This window comes from Pteropus medius, unplaced genomic scaffold (genome assembly GCF_902729225.1).
Source record: "Pteropus medius unplaced genomic scaffold, Ma_sr-lr_union100, whole genome shotgun sequence".
Taxonomy (NCBI): domain Eukaryota; kingdom Metazoa; phylum Chordata; class Mammalia; order Chiroptera; family Pteropodidae; genus Pteropus; species Pteropus medius.
This window is the reverse complement of record NW_024344240.1, coordinates 12,984,052-13,001,807: the sequence shown is the minus strand read 5'-3', so window position 1 is coordinate 13,001,807 and position 17,756 is coordinate 12,984,052. Positions and strand designations below refer to the sequence as shown.

At 32.0% G+C, this 17,756-nt stretch overlaps 1 protein-coding gene across 3 annotated transcripts in view; it reads right to left on the bottom strand.

The window, feature by feature from the left end:
• The window catches only part of LRRIQ1 (leucine rich repeats and IQ motif containing 1), a 175,742-nt gene that overhangs the window by 140,085 nt on the left and 17,901 nt on the right, over positions 1-17,756 (bottom strand). For all 3 annotated transcript variants that reach the window (XM_039868979.1, XM_039868982.1, XM_039868980.1), the window contains exons 8-10: positions 11,176-12,813; positions 4,963-5,115; positions 2,887-3,037 (exon numbers count right to left, since the gene is read on the bottom strand). In XM_039868979.1, the coding sequence (XP_039724913.1) occupies positions 2,887-3,037; positions 4,963-5,115; positions 11,176-12,813 (1,942 nt within the window). The remainder of the gene's footprint in view (positions 1-2,886; positions 3,038-4,962; positions 5,116-11,175; positions 12,814-17,756) is intronic.

The following is a 17,756-nucleotide window of genomic DNA, read 5'->3' as shown; positions in this document are numbered from 1 at the left end:
GCTATATTTGTGCATGTATGTATATTAATATACACACATATGTACACATGTGATACACATATTATATACATATATATGTTATACACAAATATATACAAAATCAGCTATATATAAAAGTAGATGGGAGAACAGAGTGGAAAAGACGGATGAAAACAATTTCTTTGAGTATGCCTTTTTTTTTAACATAGTTTAACTTTGGGAACATCTGTTTTACATATAAAAAACAATCAAATGAGAAAAGTAAACTATATCTTAAACTCATAACATAATCAAAAGATAAAATACTTCAGGTATCACTTTGGAGAACAAAAGAAAAGTAGAAAAGAAATCCAAAGAAATCTTAAAATTAACTTAGTAGTTTTATATTTAGTAATATCAGTATTATTGTTTTGAAGTTATTTTATAAATATTATGAGAGTGAATAGTTATATTAATGTTATCAACCAAGGATTATAGTGAAAGAGAAAGGGTGTACAACTATAAAGTTTTAAAAATAAATTTGAATTGAGGATATCAATATCTCTAACCAAATTCTCAGGATAGGACAATTTGAGTATCAAAATGTATAATAAGGTAATAGACTGAAATATTCTATATCATAAAAATTTCAGTTCATAAGAATATTAAGAAAGGGAGAAGGGGTAGAGATAAAGTGGAGAGAGAGAAGGGGAGAAAACAAGCAAACTAAGCAAACTAAATAAAGGAAAAAAATTCATTTAGCACCACTGAAAGTAACAAGAGCCACTGAGACACTACTATAAAAATTTGTCAGCACAAAGGTAGGCAGGCACTTATCTCATCTTTTCAAGATAACCAAATAGTTTATATTAAATAAAGAATTCCATCTTTAAAAATATGTAAGGAATGATCAAATTAGAAAACTTACTTTTTGCATGACCCATTGCATTAATTGATTCAGGCCACATTAATCAATAGATGAAAACACTATGGAAAAGATTGGTAGAGAACTTTCTAATGGAGGGTTTAGGCTGTTGCTAGCTGTACCAGATACTCAACTGTAACATCGTTAATAGCAAGAAAACATGGTATGACTTCTAATGTAGGGCAACATGATTCCCAGAGTGCCACCTATGAAAAGTCCTGCAGGAATGACTAAATCTAGATCTAATCAAGCCTGTTGAGATAACATTCATTTACAGGAAATGCAGGACTTAGTAAAACAATTTCAGTGACAAGTAAATGAGCAAATTCAGAATGCAGGACCTTGTATGGGACAATTAACATACATTCTGTAACAAATCAGTGGCATAGGGGAAAAAAGCAGGAGGACTGCTACAGATCAGAGACATTAAAGACATATAAAAATAATATGTACTATGATTCAAACAAACAGAAAATTTTGTGAAAATAAGAAAAATTGGATTATGGATTATCACTTGATACAAAGAATCACTATTAATTTTATTAGGTGTCGAAATGCACTATGGTTAAGTAAGAAAGGACTATATTAAAAATCGTCTCCTGAAGTATGAAAGGATAAAATTATATAATTTGGAAATTAAAAAAAAAAAAACAATCAAAACCAAGAAAAAATAACGATGAAGCAAATGTGACTATGATTATATGGAATCTTCATGTATTTATTTTGTAAATTTTTGAAATTTTCAACAACAAAACAAAAATTAAAAAGAAAACATAAGTAAACAAAGAAAACTAATCTCAAGGAGACCTAAATAGAACTTGGCCTAACCACTTCTACTTCTACTTCCTATCTATTCCTATCCGCTCTCTGATATTTCAGTCCACATCTCATTTCCTAATGATTGTAGGACAGAGGAGGTGGAAAAAATGGCACCATTTGGGGGTCCAAAAATTTAAGCCATTAGTATCGTACCAGAGTAAAGTTGTTACCTAGTTTCTGATTTTTTGGCAATCCTTGATTATACATTAACCATGATGTAAGCCTCTATTAAGTCCCTTAGAGTTTCATAAGTTAAATAATAAAAAATAACAGAGAAGTTTAATCCCAGTAGAAAAAAATATAATAAGAACTTTATTTTAGAATTATCATACTGGAAACAGTATAGAAATAAGTTGAAGCTGAATTTCAGTGGATAGAAGTGAGAAGTTAGGTAGTAAGAAATGAGAGTAAGAACAGAACACTCTTTCACAAAACTTGACAGCAAAGTGTAAGACGAATGAGGCAATGGTAGAAGTAAATGGCAACAGAAAAAAATCTGACATAAGACAGGTGATAAATGATGGAGTAAGGTACAAGAGGAGACTGATAGGTATATTTATAGAAATAGAAATACTGGCCTTAAACAAGAAAAGACAGTCTCATTGCTGGATTATATGGATTACAAAGTCTGAGGGTGGAAACAGATGTAGATATACAGTTAAACAGATGTACAAACAGAGGGATGGAGAAGATCAGAGAGATTTAAACTGATGAATTATTTATTTTAGGCAGTGTTAGTAGCCTTATCTAAAGAAAGAATGGTTAGTGCAAATGATGTATGTAGGCAAGGAGAGTAGCGATGAAAGGCTTTACCAGGAAACAGCTGTGACAGTTGCTGAGAAGTGTAGAGTGCATAGGATCCATAAAAATATCATGGCAACAAACTGGGATATTATATTACCTGTAGAGCTCAGATCACTACAGGTTATAAGAAAAGTAACAGGGAAGTGAATATACTAATAGAAGGAACTACTAACTACCCATCTACCAATGGTAAGAGCATATTCTTTTCATAGACATTAAAAATAATTTATTTTCTTGATAAATCAGGATAAAGATTAAATAAGTATGTCCTGAAAAATAAATAAATAAATTAGTGATGGTGGCCTATTCTTAAAAATAAATGAAATAAAATATAATCATGAAAAATAAATATCTATATATTCAAATTCTATGGTTCTCACCAATTCGTGTGATTTTATTATGTGAAAGTTCAAGATTTTGGATATTAGTGCAGCCATCCAAACCATGAAAAGAAGTCAGTTGATTTTTATTAAGAAGAACAATAGAGAGATTTTCCAAATTTTCACAGTTGATAGTCTCGATATTATTTTCCTAAAACAAAAAACAAATGTAATTAGTTTTATTTTAATGGCTTATTAATAAAACACTTAAAACTGGCAAAAAGAGGAAAGATAAGATATAATCTCTAAATGAGTATCTGAATCTCTAAATATTAAGATAACTATGCAGAATGTTATACTATCTAGATGAAAATATTAAGTAACCTAATAAATAATTAATTGATATTATATTTATTAAGTCTTTTAAAATATAGAAAATATAGTGGATCATATAACAAAATATTTGAATCTAAATGAACAAGAGTAAATATTTGGTCATAGTTCTTATAAAACTGTACTGTTAAAGAAGCCAAACACTAAAAAACTCCCCATTATCCCTCCTCAGTCCTTTCCTCTCTAAAAAAATACTAATATGATGAGTTAAGTACATATCTCATGTATAGGTTTATAATTTTACTACACATACATATCTCTGCAATGCATAATATTGGTCTCAGTGTCAAGATCATGTGTCAAGGATGCAACAGCAATTCTTTTTTTTAAGCTTCAGAAAGATAAATGGGTTTTTAAGAATCCTAAGAGTGTAGTTCATAGCACCTCTCTCAAAAATATTTATGAGTATAGCCTCTGTCTAATGGAGGAACTTAATAAAAAGCATAGGAAACTCACAAAGTTTTAAAAAGAAAATATATTGGTGGAAGCACTACCAGTGTAAACAGAAAATTTATATAATTCAAAATAAAGAGCACCCTCTAGGAACACCCCCACTCCCAAAGCCTTCTATGGAAAAGAAACTGGCTGAAATTCTCAGCTGCAACACAAGGCACTTTTTAAAAAAAAGAAGCATGCCTTGAGGATAGAGTCAAAAGCCCAGTGGGCAGAATCAAGAGTCACAGAGAACCATTACCATGGAGCAAAACTGAGCCCTTATTAAGAATTTGATGATATGGCCCTGGAACTGCTATGAGTTTCTCATTTTCTCCCATTTTGAATGAGATTGACTACTATAATTAATCAAGCCTGTTTCACTACTGTATGTGGATGTGGGTATGGGTGTGTGTGTGGTAGTGGGGAGATAACTTTTCATCTTACTTCACACATCTCTGACTTGAGAAAACTATCTGAGCAGATCATTTCCACTTGGATCTTATTTAGATGAGAAGATTCTGTACTTCAAATTTGAATCTGATGCCATAAGTTGATGGGACTTTGGGGTCTTTGGGACATGAGAATATTTTGTGTGTGGGAAGGATGTGGACTCATTAGGAGCCAGAGGGTAGGTGGTACACTGTTACTTTGAAAATCCCCAATAAACCTCACAACCCAATATTCATGCATCCACACAATCCCTGTCCACATAAACTTAGGGCTTGCTTGACCAATAGAACATTAACTAGCATGATGACAGGAGGTGCTTGATAAGTGTTTGTATATTGGAGCTTATCTTTTTGCAACGCTCATTCCGGGGATTCAGCTATCATGTAAAGAAGCCTAAGAGAGAGAGAAAGAGAGAGAGACTGAAATTCTAACCCCTCAAGGTACCAATCATATAAGAGAAGGCATTTTAGACATTCCAGCCCCTGATGCAAATTATATGAGACCCAGCCAATACAATATGAAGCAGAAGAAATAACCAGACAAGCCTGACCTCAATTCAAGGCCCCAGAACCATGAGCAAATAAAATAGTTGTAGTTTTAATTTACTAAGTAATCTGGTCATTAGTAATGCAGCAAAAAGTAACAAAAGCAATCACCTGCAAATAGAGATAACTCATTCTGGGTCATTCCACCTAATCATCTTCCCTCTATGGTTCTCACAAATTTTGGCCCTTGATCTCTTTAGACCATAAATTACACGTTATTTTAGTAAACGTTTCTTCAAAATAGTCTTTTCTGAATGTAAAGAATCCATTTTATATTTCACAATAAGATAAATAATGGGAATAGAAAACATACCTGTACATCAATGTATTTCAGTTTTTTGCAGTTACTCAGGCTATTCAAAGAAGTTAATCCACAGCGTCGAAGAGACAAAAACTGAAGATTTGTACACTCTGCCAGTGTGGAAAGACTACAACCTGGCAAATCTTGAAATGTAACTGTTGTAACCTACAGAATTAAAGAAAATTGGAGTGTATAACATTATCTAACAATAATGAATATTATTATATTAGCCTTGCAAAATTATTTTTAAAAAGTCATCTAAAATAATGCTATATATTGAAACCCACATTTATTAACAACTCAATTTCATTTAAACTATTTGGACTTTTTTGTTCCCCACATAGAAAGGCAAAATAATGCGATAATTTCCATTACCAATTCAAGTTCAAAAGGAATATGCATAGAAGTAGTAACACTATAATTTTATTAGCTCCCTCCCAGGTTTTTCACCAAATTCATTTTCCTTGTTTTGCATGTCCTTGGCATTATTTTCAGGATTGCACTATATAAATGTTTAAGATCTGCGTTTGACAGTATCCTAGGGATATCTGGATAGTAACAGGAGCCACAACAGATCAGGAAATAGATTTTATGTCCAACCTGCCATGCTTCAACTGAATAGCTTAACTATCTTCCAGAAAAGAAGAAAGTCTGACTGAGAAGAGATATTATAGAACCTGTGATAAGTAGAATCTTGCAATAATAATTGAACCATGTATTACAAACAACATTCCATTGGAAGTCTTCTGTATTATAAAGATATAAATCATTCCCTATGACTGAATAATGTAACATACCCAAGCATGTAGTATCATGGTAAAACAAATCATGAATAATATTTTATGTATTTTTCAAATATTTGAAGACCATACATGTACAACATTTCATATTATTGAGATAGTACCATAGAGTCAATACTTGATAAACATTTTTTCTTAAGGAACTTCTCTATCTTGTTGGTTTAAATCTTTTAAACTAAAGAAAATGCAATGTCAAAGAATGTACTCAACTTTATGCGATAGATAGTGAGGACGGAACTTATTGTTCTACAAGAATATGTCAGACAGAAGTATTTTTGGATTACTGAAAAGCAGTCCACTTATTAAATTCAAGAACTCTCACCTAAGTAAAAGGACAGAGGAATAACATAATATGTTGGTTCTTCACTAAATTTGAGTCTATGCACTGAAATAACTACATAAATCACTTTATAGTAAGAATACTTTGGTATTGCCATGTGAAAAATCCTAATGCCAGATTTCTCATGTTCTGAATAACATTTAAAAATTATTAGCTTTATAAAAAGATTCTAATATACATTGTACTCCAAATAGAAATTCAAAAACTGTTTGTCGAAATGGAAAGCATTATTGCTTCAGAGAAAGCTAGAAAAAATATAAAATTTTTAAGCGCAGTAACTCCTCTTCATATGGAACACTTCCTGTGCACTATATTAAACAAATAGGAAGACCATATGCTCATAAAGACATAAAGAAGTGATAAAGTCTATTCCTTGTTTAAGTAGCAAAAACAACAATATTTATTTTAAAAACTTTGGTTGAATAAAAGTTTCCAGTTTCATAATTTTAGGAATTTCTAAATTATCCATAATCTAAATTACCTTTTTATCAGTGAAAATATTGTTCATGAATAAAGGTGAAATACACACATTCCCATTCAAACAAAAAGTGAGAGGATATGTCAGTATCTATAGCATATGTTTTAGGTGGACGGAAAGTGATAATAAATGGGAGACCCACGAGGAAAATAAGAAAGAAGTCCAAAATAAGTGCAAGTCAGAAATCATACCATTTGATATCACTTTTACACGGAAGCTTAACAAAGTAAACATAAACAAACTCATAGATACAGACACCAATCGGTGGTCATCAGATGGAGGAGTTTGGGAGTGATGGGTGACAAAGGTGAAAGAGATTAAGAAGTACAAATTGCCACTTACTAAAATAGTCATGAGGATGTAAGGTACAGAATAAGAAATATAGTCAATAATATTATAATAACTATGCCTGGTGTCAGATGGGTACTAAATGAGGTGACCACTTCATAGGCTATATAAATGTCTAATCACTATGGTGTACACCTGAAACTATTATATTGTATGTTAACTGTAATTGAAAAATAAATTTAAAACAACTTTTGAAACAAATATTTTTATATTTTTTAGAAAGGAAAATATTTATCCATTTGTGACAAGGTAACTGCTGGGTAATGTCCATTTAATTTGTCCACAAAGAAATACTTACTATAAATTCTGTAATTGGAAAACTGGCTCTACACTGAAAAATAAACACACTATTTAGAATTGAGCACTTAAAAACTGAAAACTCTACAACTGCAGCTTTACAGTAACAAATGTTACTCTACCTTATAATTTATATTATTCTGCCTGATTTAATAAGATGCTGCTTACAATGAAATATATAAACACAAGTTCTAGTTATTATAATGTGGCAATTTGCTAGTTTAATTATAGTACAGGAGTGACAACTGCTGCAGTGCCCTTGTTAGTGCTACCTACTTTTGAATATGAGGCATTTCATAACATTTTCTCCTCCTTTTTCTTAAACATTTAAAAAATTTATGATATAGCAATTATTATCTACCCTACCCTAGATTTATCCAAACATATGAGAACGAAATGTTTTACATGATTCACTTATTGGACATGCATGACAAGAATCACGTAAGTAACACTCCAAAAATTAAGGTCAACGTAGAATTAGTTCTCATAGTTGTTCATCACTATATGGTCGGTCTAAAAAAGAACAACTGGAACATAGTAAATGTTCACTAAATGTTTCTTAAATAAATACACAAACTTCCCTAGACCTGTGGTAAAACTAAATAAATACTTATAGCATTTGTAGTTTCTTTTCCTTATAAAGGGTAATATAAAAATATTTGAAAATCACATTTTCTGACTCCCATGACTTGAAAATGAATGGTTCCATCTGTAGATGCTTTAACCTTTATTGTATTTTAATTAAAGATCACAAATCATTTTTCTACTTACTGATCTATCTTTCTCCAAATCCTTGACAGCTCATGGTACATATTATACATATCCATTTTTTTTTTTGAGGATTTACTCTCAGTTATTCTTGAGTTCAACCCAAGAAGTGTCAGTCATCTATGGTAAACTGTAATTACATAAGTAATGAAAGCAATGACTCTATATTTTGCTTTTTGCAGAACATCTGTTTAGTGCCACATCTCAAATCTATCAATCCTGCAGAAGTAATCTTTAAAAAGTCAGCTACAAAGACTGAACCTAAGATATGATTAGTGGCTTAAGTGAAAGAGAATCTAACTTCAAGTAAGTCATGTACCATCACAACACCAGTTGCAATTTGCCTTGTATAAAGTAAGTGAGACATTCTGATCTTAATCTGCAGCTAAAATGTTATTGTTTGTGCCATGTTATAAAGCCTTACACTTAGTACATTTTGGGGGTTGTTATTTAAAGCAAGTTACTATTAGGAGTAAAATACCAATAATAAAAGAAAAATAAATTAGTTAAAACAGTAAAACTAGGAAAAATTAAAATATATTAGTTGTCAATAATCATTGCTCTTCAGTCATCTCCCTTTGTGATATTACTGCATATAGAGTACGGTCCAGAATTTTCAACTTAGTAATTTCTTTGATGAAACAGGCTATTAAGCAGCCTTCAAAAATCAATTTGCTTTTTTCTTCAGATGCTTGAGATCTATGTTTGACAAATATATCGGGAGCTCTATAGTCTTCATATATTGTATTTTAAAACTCAACAATCTTACTAAGTAGGTATTGCTCTTCCAGTTTATAGAAGACAAAAAAGGCTCAGAAAGATCAAGAACCTTACATAAGATGACAGCCAGTAAATGGCAGAAATAAAATTAGTACCCTGATCTCATTTGATACTGGGCTTGTTAGTACTTTATTAAATTACACTCGAATAATTTTATTTTCATTTCTTTATTAATCAATACACTATATTGAAATTGTGAAGCTAGTAATAATATGCAGATAAGATTAACATTCAGTTAGATTGATCCATCCATTTATCCATTCTCCCACTCATCCATGCCATAGTCAACTAATGAAAACCACTATCTGCCTGACAGTACATAAAAAAGTAAGCACAAGAGGCAGAACTGATTTGTGTCCTGAAGATTCAGAGAGATTAATATAAGCAAAATTAATTCATTACTGGGCGAAATTTCAGAAGAGTAAACTTTTCTTTTGTAAAGGTCCTCTCCAGAAAGCCCTTCCAAAGATGGCAAAGAGTGATCAAGATAAGAACAAAGATGTGAAACTAAAAGATTAGAAAATCAAAGTAATAAAGTGAGTCATAGGTCAGTAGCAGTAGTGAACAAAGACACAACAGGCCATCTGCTAAAGTTATTATAAGATGGTATTTTATAGCATTTCGGCATTTACATTGCACATTGACATATAATTTTCATCTGTATACTGTATATTTGATGTTTCAAAAAAATTAACTGTTTGAAAAAATAGTTGCTTTGACTGGTGGTCAGAGGATAACAGGGTCCTTTAGAACACTGCTACTCCAATTGTCTATGGACCAGCACAAATGGCATCAGCCAGGGGCATTATAAAAATTTAGAGCATGGGGGTTGATCACCAGACCTAATGACTCAGAATTGACATTTTAACAAATCCCCAGGCGATATGTATTACATATTGCAGTTTGTGAGGTCATACACTAAGAAATAAAAGAAAGGCTTAATTCTCACTTTATGTAAATTGACAAAAGTTCCACAGAAGGAACTGAGTGGGCAGGAGAAGAAAGACCAAGTAGAAAGAAGTTCACACATCTTAATGTCCTCAGTGCTCCTTCATTAGACTAAACAGAGACACGCAACTAAGGAGGGGAGCACTACTTTCTCCCTAACGTCAGTTTTACTTTTAAACAAGTTCACTGTAGACATGAAGCTGTCACTCATGCTTCGCCCAAATAGATATTCATGAAGAAAATGACTTTAAATAAAATAGTAGCTAATGTTATCACTTCAGAAAGCCTGCAGCAACATCATAGGGAAAGCAGAAAAAGAATGATATTCCAGATATAATGTAGCCAAAGAGAAAAAAGCAATAGAAGAGCTAGTGAGAGATTCGATGTGTACAGATCTGATGAATATGGCAAATACACTGCCTAAGAAACAGAGGACGCTTCAGAGTACTTCTTTCCACTGTTCTTTTACATTTCAGAGATCTTTTTGAATTCTGTTATCTTCTCACAGAATATTCTGAAATCTTATTTACAGTAATTATCAAGACCTGTAATAATGTATTTATCTGTGAATTTGTTTAATGCCTTTTTCTCTACCATAGTAAGCTCCATAAGGGCAAAGACTTGGTTTTGTATCTGTCTATTTGGTGCAACAATAAATATTGGTTGATCATATTGGGCAGATGAATATTTGCTGAGTGAATAAATAAAATAATGCATATATTAATATGAGTATTTCCTTTCCTAGGCATCTGCCTATATTGAGAAACTAAAAATAAACTTTATTAAATACATTTGAATTTCAAGACCTAGCTAAATATGTTTTTTAATCATAAGTCCTTTTTAGTATTCCACTATTTGAAATCTTCCGTTTTTCTACACATCCGTTAGATTCTGTCTGAATTTTAATCGAAACTATGAAACATAGAAAATTAGTCACATTCGACAACAACTATATTAAATTTCAATCATATATCCGCCATGCTTTTATGTAGCATATGACTAAATTATAGAAATTCTAGAGTCTTCTATTGCTAAAAGCTCTTCTTTCGTGGCACTTTTACAGGGAAATTCACTTCATTCCGAAAGGAGCCACCAGGTGGTGCTGTGGCCCAAGACTAAAGCAAACTCCTAACTGAATCAGTCGGGAGTTTTCTATTCTAATTCAACTCCACATTCCCGGATGCCAGTCTTAAAAACTTAGTAATGGCTATAGGGCCCTTCAACACAGCCTTCAGGATATAAACCAAAGCTTTTCATAGTGCTTCACTGAGGGAGAAGATGTCCTTAATAATTTAAAGAGATCTTTTAAATACATCTCCCTCTCAAATGGGGGCAATATTAGCAACTTCACTGATTAAGAGACAGAATTCTTGGATATAAAATATGCCTTCTACTAAGATTTAAAAAGTTACATTTTAGAGAAGCAATTGCAATTAAATATGAAAAAGTATAAAATTACAAAATACCTGTTGTAAATTATTCCAAGGGCCACACTGAAGAATTTCTAGTGTATTCAAAGGGGGCATAGTGTTGGCTGGGCATTTTACAAGTCTCTTTCTCTTAACAATCTTCTTTTGTTGATTTTGCTTGAAAATTTCAAACCAGGGTTTAAATGATTTTATCCAAGCTAGTCTCTTTTCTTCAATAGAAGATAGAAGTGTCGGCTCAGGTACAGAACGGGTCATAAAATTTTCACTTTCAGCTCTATTTTCATGACATTCTTCTGGAATTTCTTTAATCTGAGACTTTAGAGAGTTTAATTCTTTAAAAACCAAGGAGCTTTTTGCGTTATACCCACCCAAGTCTTTGCAAAGAGCATGTCTACCCAAAATATAATTTTGCTTGTTTATTTTGCCTTCTGCATTTATCACAGAATCACTGGCATTAAAAATAACGTTACTGTTTAGATCATTGCCTTTTGGGTTCTCCTCAGTTTCTTTAGATTTTAAAGTAATTTCTTTTTCTTGCAGTATTAAATTTTCCCTTATATCTTTGGAATTTTCTAATACTAATGGTAGTAGTTTTTGTTTCATTGAAATCACTGAAATGATATTCTCTCCATATAATATTCCATTTTGTTCTGACATCTCTTCTTTTTCTACATTTTGTATCTTATTCTGTTGATTAACTTTGATTTTCTTCTGTGCTTCATTACTTTTTACCTCATTAATTTCTTGATTATGTCCTAATATCATTATTTGGGTTTCTTTTATCATATTATCCTTTATGACAGGTTGCAAAGATTCTTCTTTTTGTATTAGAGACTTTAATTCTTGCAGCTGAAATCCTTTTTTCATGTTTTCTTTTGAATCTGGGTTTTCCAATTCAGTTTTTTTGTCTATATTTTCATATTTTCTTACTTGCTTGCCCAATTTTTCTGAACATTGTTTTTTTGCTAGATTTTCATTTTTTTCTTCCATTTTAAATTCTGCCAAAACTGCTTGGTTCGATGTAGATTCTTCTAATTGTACTTGTATTGATTCATTTAATACAAGCTGTCTATCTACATTTTCTCTCTTATTCACTTCTTTAACAAGCCAAAGGGGAACATCTTCCAACTTCTTTGACTTTTCATCCCCTAGATTTTTGGTTATATCATCGTTATTCTTTGATGTATCTTTGACATTTAAATGTTTGGCATTATGTTCTCCCTTTTTTAACGCTCCACTTATTATTAGCTGTTTTCTTCCATCTTCTTTTAATCTTAATTTCTCTTTATTTAGTAGTTGCTCTTTTTCTTGTCTTAGGATATTCTTTTTTTCTTCGTATTCTTTTTCTCTCCTTTTCCTTTCCTCTTGCTTCCACCTTTTTATCTCTTCTTCTATCCTTTGTTCCTCTTCTAATCTTTTTCGTTTTTCTTCTTCCATCTGGCGTATTTTTGCTTCCTTTTCTTTCCACTCTAGTGCTTTCCTTTTCTTATTGTCTATTTGTTCTTTTATAATTGGACCATATTTTTGGTAGGCCATAAACGCTCTATATTTAGCTTGAATTTTTACAGCTGCATCATGCCGCAGTTTTAACAAACGCATTTTTTCTTTTTTCTGTAGGTCTTTAAATCTTGTTCTTTCTTCTTCCATTTGTAAATGCAAATTTCTAATAAACTCCTAAAATAAAGATAAATAGTAGTCAGCATAAATTAAATGTGTGATGTTTTTAAAATATAGATTGAAAACAAATACTAAAACTGAAATCATAATAAAGTTACAATAAAATTCACTTAGGAAAACTAGTCATTTATTTTAAGAGCTAATAATTTTTAAATAATATTTAGGAGCTTCTATACAACTAAGTAAGTTAATATTCTAATATTATGCCTATACTAATACACCGAGATTAAATGGAGGAATTCCTTGAGGTTAGAAAGCATATGAAATAAAAACCACACAGAGAAAATTAGAGAAACCACAAGCCAAAATTTGTATAGGAGAAAAAAACTTCCATTTTCTAAGATGAGAGTTCGGATAAAGGAGACGCTCAGAGCTAGCACAGGGAATACAGAAGCAGAGAATTATTTTGTGAGACTTATGATACCAGGAAGGTAAGGTAAAACATATGTGTAAGCAATATGAAGAACTAGCCTAGTCACACATCTTATCCTTTCTCAACTCTTAGGAGAATTGATAAGCACATATTGAATTAAATGAGATAACTTAGAAGTAAATGAGAAAATATCATTGGCACTAGAATCCTAAAATAAAAGTAAACCGATGAACAAAATTCAGCAAACATTTGAGTAAAACTCATACATATGATGTGAGGCAATAAAAATACTTTAATAAGGAGAAGAAAGAAGCAATTTCTGAAAAAAAAGAGAGTTATTAACCTAAATAAAAATTTAAATAAAGAAAAAAGTTTGAAAAAAAAACACATTTAAATAGTAATAAGTTCATACAAAACTAAAATGTAAAAACTCGGATTAAAAAAAAGACTCAAAAAAGTCAAAGTAGAATAGCTAAACAGCTGATTGCCTAAAAAAATCTTCAAAATTAGGTGTTTTCCCAAAACAACATACAAAATAACAATGACACAAAATATACCACAGAGATGCTCAGGAGTAAAGGAGATCAACACAGATGCTCCAAGATTACTAGTAGGAGTTCCAGAATAAAGAACTGAGAAAAATTAAAGGAGATGGAAGAATGTTTTCCATTCCACCTCCCAACCCTCAAAAAAAGGGCATAGGATTAAGAGCTGAGTTAACACACACAAACACATAGAATACACTCATATGAATGGTAATAATAGTTCAGAACCCCAAGAACTGTAAGTTCTCTGAAGGAAGTTTTTATTTTCTATTTGATTCACTGCTGTATCTTGAGCACTTAGAGTAGTGCCTGGCACACATTAGAAAACCAGTAAATATGTGTGGATGAATGTAAGAAGTGAAAAAATCCTAAAGCTTCAAAAGAATGTGAGGAATGAGTATCAAATCTGCAATCATAGCATAGGCAAAAAGATTAAATATGTAATGGGGTTATTTCTTTAAATTGTTAAAACTAAATGATAATAAATCTGGATCTAAACCCTAGGAAATTAATTATTCAGTTTTAATCCATTTCCCATTTAGAAAAAGAAAAAGTACAGCTCGCTGCCAGCATTAGTTTAACGTCACGTGTAGGAATGCTACATTTTCTAGGATTTGACACTTCAGCGATCAAGAATTACTATATTTTGTAAATGGCAATATCACTACTAAAAACAGAATGCTATAAATAGAATGATGTCATTTGTTCCCAAAGACTATCGGTATAGTACAACAGTGTGAAAATAATAAAAGTGAGATATTTCATGGCAAACTTCGGGGGTAAGGTTAAGACCGTAATCTGCAAATTATCTCAGGGTAAACGCTGTAGCTGCAAGTGCCGCTGGCATATATTCTTGGGGCAAATGGGAAATACGTTAAAAGCAAAATTAAAATATTTTAAAGGTGCAAAGATTGAGAAAATTTGCCATTCGAAAATGTTTCTTGACAAAGTGTTTAGGTATATACTACAGGAAATGAAAACTGAGTCCATAAAGTAGGAGAAAGCTCAGGATTCAAAGAACACCAATGATCAAAAACCACTAACACTTAGCACTAAAATTTTTATTCTACGGTCTTCTTTCCATCATTTCACTTAAGAGGTCAGCTGTTAAGTTTACACTTGCTCATTTTTATGTAATGTGCTTTTTTCCTCTGGCTGCTTTTAAGACACTTTCCCTCTTGTCTTTAATTTTAATAGTTTACTATTAAATTTACAAGTGTGATTTTCTTTGTATTGATTCTACTTGAAGGTCATTAATCATCTTTGAGTGTTTAGATTGATTTTTTCTAAATAATCTGAAACCATGTTAACTATTATCTCTTCCAACCCATTGATTCTGCTTCATTCTCTCTCCTTTCCTTTCAAGATTACTATATTATACATTTTTTATCTTTATGCTATATATCACCTATTTCTTTTCTGATTTTCCAACTTCTGTCCTCTCTGTGTTTTAATTTGGATATTTTCTATTGACCTTATCAAACACAGAGATCTAGAAATAAATCAGAAAGAAGAAGAGAGAAACCAAAGAATGAAAAATAATGAAAGAGAAATTCAAGAACTAGCTGATACCATCAGGAGAGGAAACATAAGAATAATGGGCATTATCAAAGGTGAGGAAAGGGAGCAGGGACTAGAAAGCATTATCAGATAAATAGTAGAGGAGAATTTCCCAAATCTAAGGAATGAGCTGGAGCTTGGAATTCAAGAAGTCAACAGAACACCCAATTATTTCAACCCAAAAAGGCCTTCACCCAGACACATTGTATTAAAGTTATCAAAAATCAACAATGAAGATAGAATTCTCAGGGCACCCAGGGAGAAGAAAACAGCAATTTATAAAGGAAAACTTATTAGATTATTATCGGACTTCTCAGTGCAGACCTTGCAAGCCTGAAAGGAATGGAAGCAAATATTTAAGCTATTAAGGGAAAGGAACGACCAGCCTAGAATAATGTATCCAGCTAAGCTCTCCTTTAGATATGAAGGAGAAATTAAGACCTTTCCAGACATAGAAAAATTGAGGGAATTCTCCACTACGAGGCCTCAGGAAATACTAAAAGGGATCAGTACCTAAAACAAAATAACAAAAAAAAAAAAAGAAAAACATAATTAGGAGTAAAGTGTCTATCAGGCAAATAGAAGCAGAGGAGTGCAACCCTTACTAAGAACAGGGCATTATAAGCTTAAATAATAAGAAAAGAATTGATATAGCAAGATAGTAATGAACATTCAGCATACATAGGGACAAATGGATATAATAATGACTAAAAATAGGAGGATTCAAAGATCCAAATTCGCAAAGGGGAATGGAGATAAGGCACGCGCAGAAGAAAATGGACGACTGTATATATATAACTATCCTTTTCATATATGTAATGGTAACCACAATCTAAAGATTCAGAACTGAAGTATGTAACATAAAACAAAAAGCACCAGAGGGAAAACCCACAAAAGCCAACCAAAATAAAGTAAACAGAAACACAAGGACAAAGAAGCAATGGAAACACTGAGCTACCAGAAAGCAAAAGATAAAATGGCTATATGAAGACCTCATCTTTCAATAATCACCCTTAATGTAAATAAATTGAACTCTCCAATCAAAAGTCACAGGGTTGCAGAATGCATCAAAAACAAAACCCAACCATATGCTGCATCCAGGAGATACACCTCAGCTCCAAAGACAAATATAGACTCAAAGTGAAAGGGTGGAAAATGGCATTTTAAGCAAATGGCATTCAGAGAAAAGCAGGAGTAGCGATACTAATATCGGATGAAATAGACTTCAAAACAAAAAAGGTAAAGAAAGATACTGATGGACACTTCATAATAATAAAGGGAATCATGCACTAAGAAGACATAGCACTTATTAATGTCTATGCTCCCAATCAGGGAGCCCCGAAATATGTAAAGCAATTACTAACAGAAATAAAGGGAGAAACAGACCAAAACATTATCAGAGTAGACCTAAATACCCTACTGTCACATATGGGCAGATCATTCAAACAGAAAATCAATAAAGAAATACCATCCTTAAATGACACATTAGACCAACTGGACATAATTGACATTTACAGAGCCTTCCATCCCAAAACAGCTGCTTACGCATTCTCTAGTGCACATGGAACATTCTCAAGAATCGACCACATACTGGGACACAGAAATAGCCTCAACAAATATAAGAGGGTTGAAATCATACCAACCATATTCTTTGATCATAATGCTTTGAAACTAGAGATCAACTGCAAAAAGAAATCAGGAAGAACCACAAATACATGGAGATTAAACAACATGCTACTGAAGAATAACCAGATCAAGGAAGAAATAAAAAGAGAGATCAAGAGATACATAGAAACGAATGATAATGACAGTAAAACATATCAAAACTTTGGGGACACAGCAAAGGCGGTCATAAGAGGAAAATTCATACAATTATAGGTCTATTTCCAAAAACAAGAATGAGCCCAAATAAACAACCTAATGATTCATCAAAAAAATCTAGAAAAGGAAGAACAAATGAGGCCTAAAGTCAGCAGAGGGAAAGAAATAATCAAAATCAGAGCAGAAATAAATGAAATTGAAAACAAAACAAAACAAAAAAAAAAGAAAAAATAAATATAAAAAGAACTGGTTCTTTGAGAAGGTTAATAAAATTGACAAACCCCTAGCTAGACTCGCTAAAGAAAAAAGAGAAAAAAACACAAATAAATAAAATCAGAGATGAAAGAGGGGAAATTATGACTGATAATCGCAGAAATACCAAATTTAATGACTTAGAAGAAATAGACCAGTACTTAGAAAAATACAATCTTCCTATCTGAACCAAGATCTGGAAATCTCAATAGACTGATCAGCAGTATGGAAATTGAAACAATCATCAAAAACCAACCAAAATGTAAAAGTTCAGGACCAGATGGCTTCATCAGTGAATTCTACCAATCGTTCAAAGAAGATTTAATACCTATGCTCCTCAAACTCTTCCAAAAAATCAAAGAGGAGGCAATACTTCCCAACTAATTTTA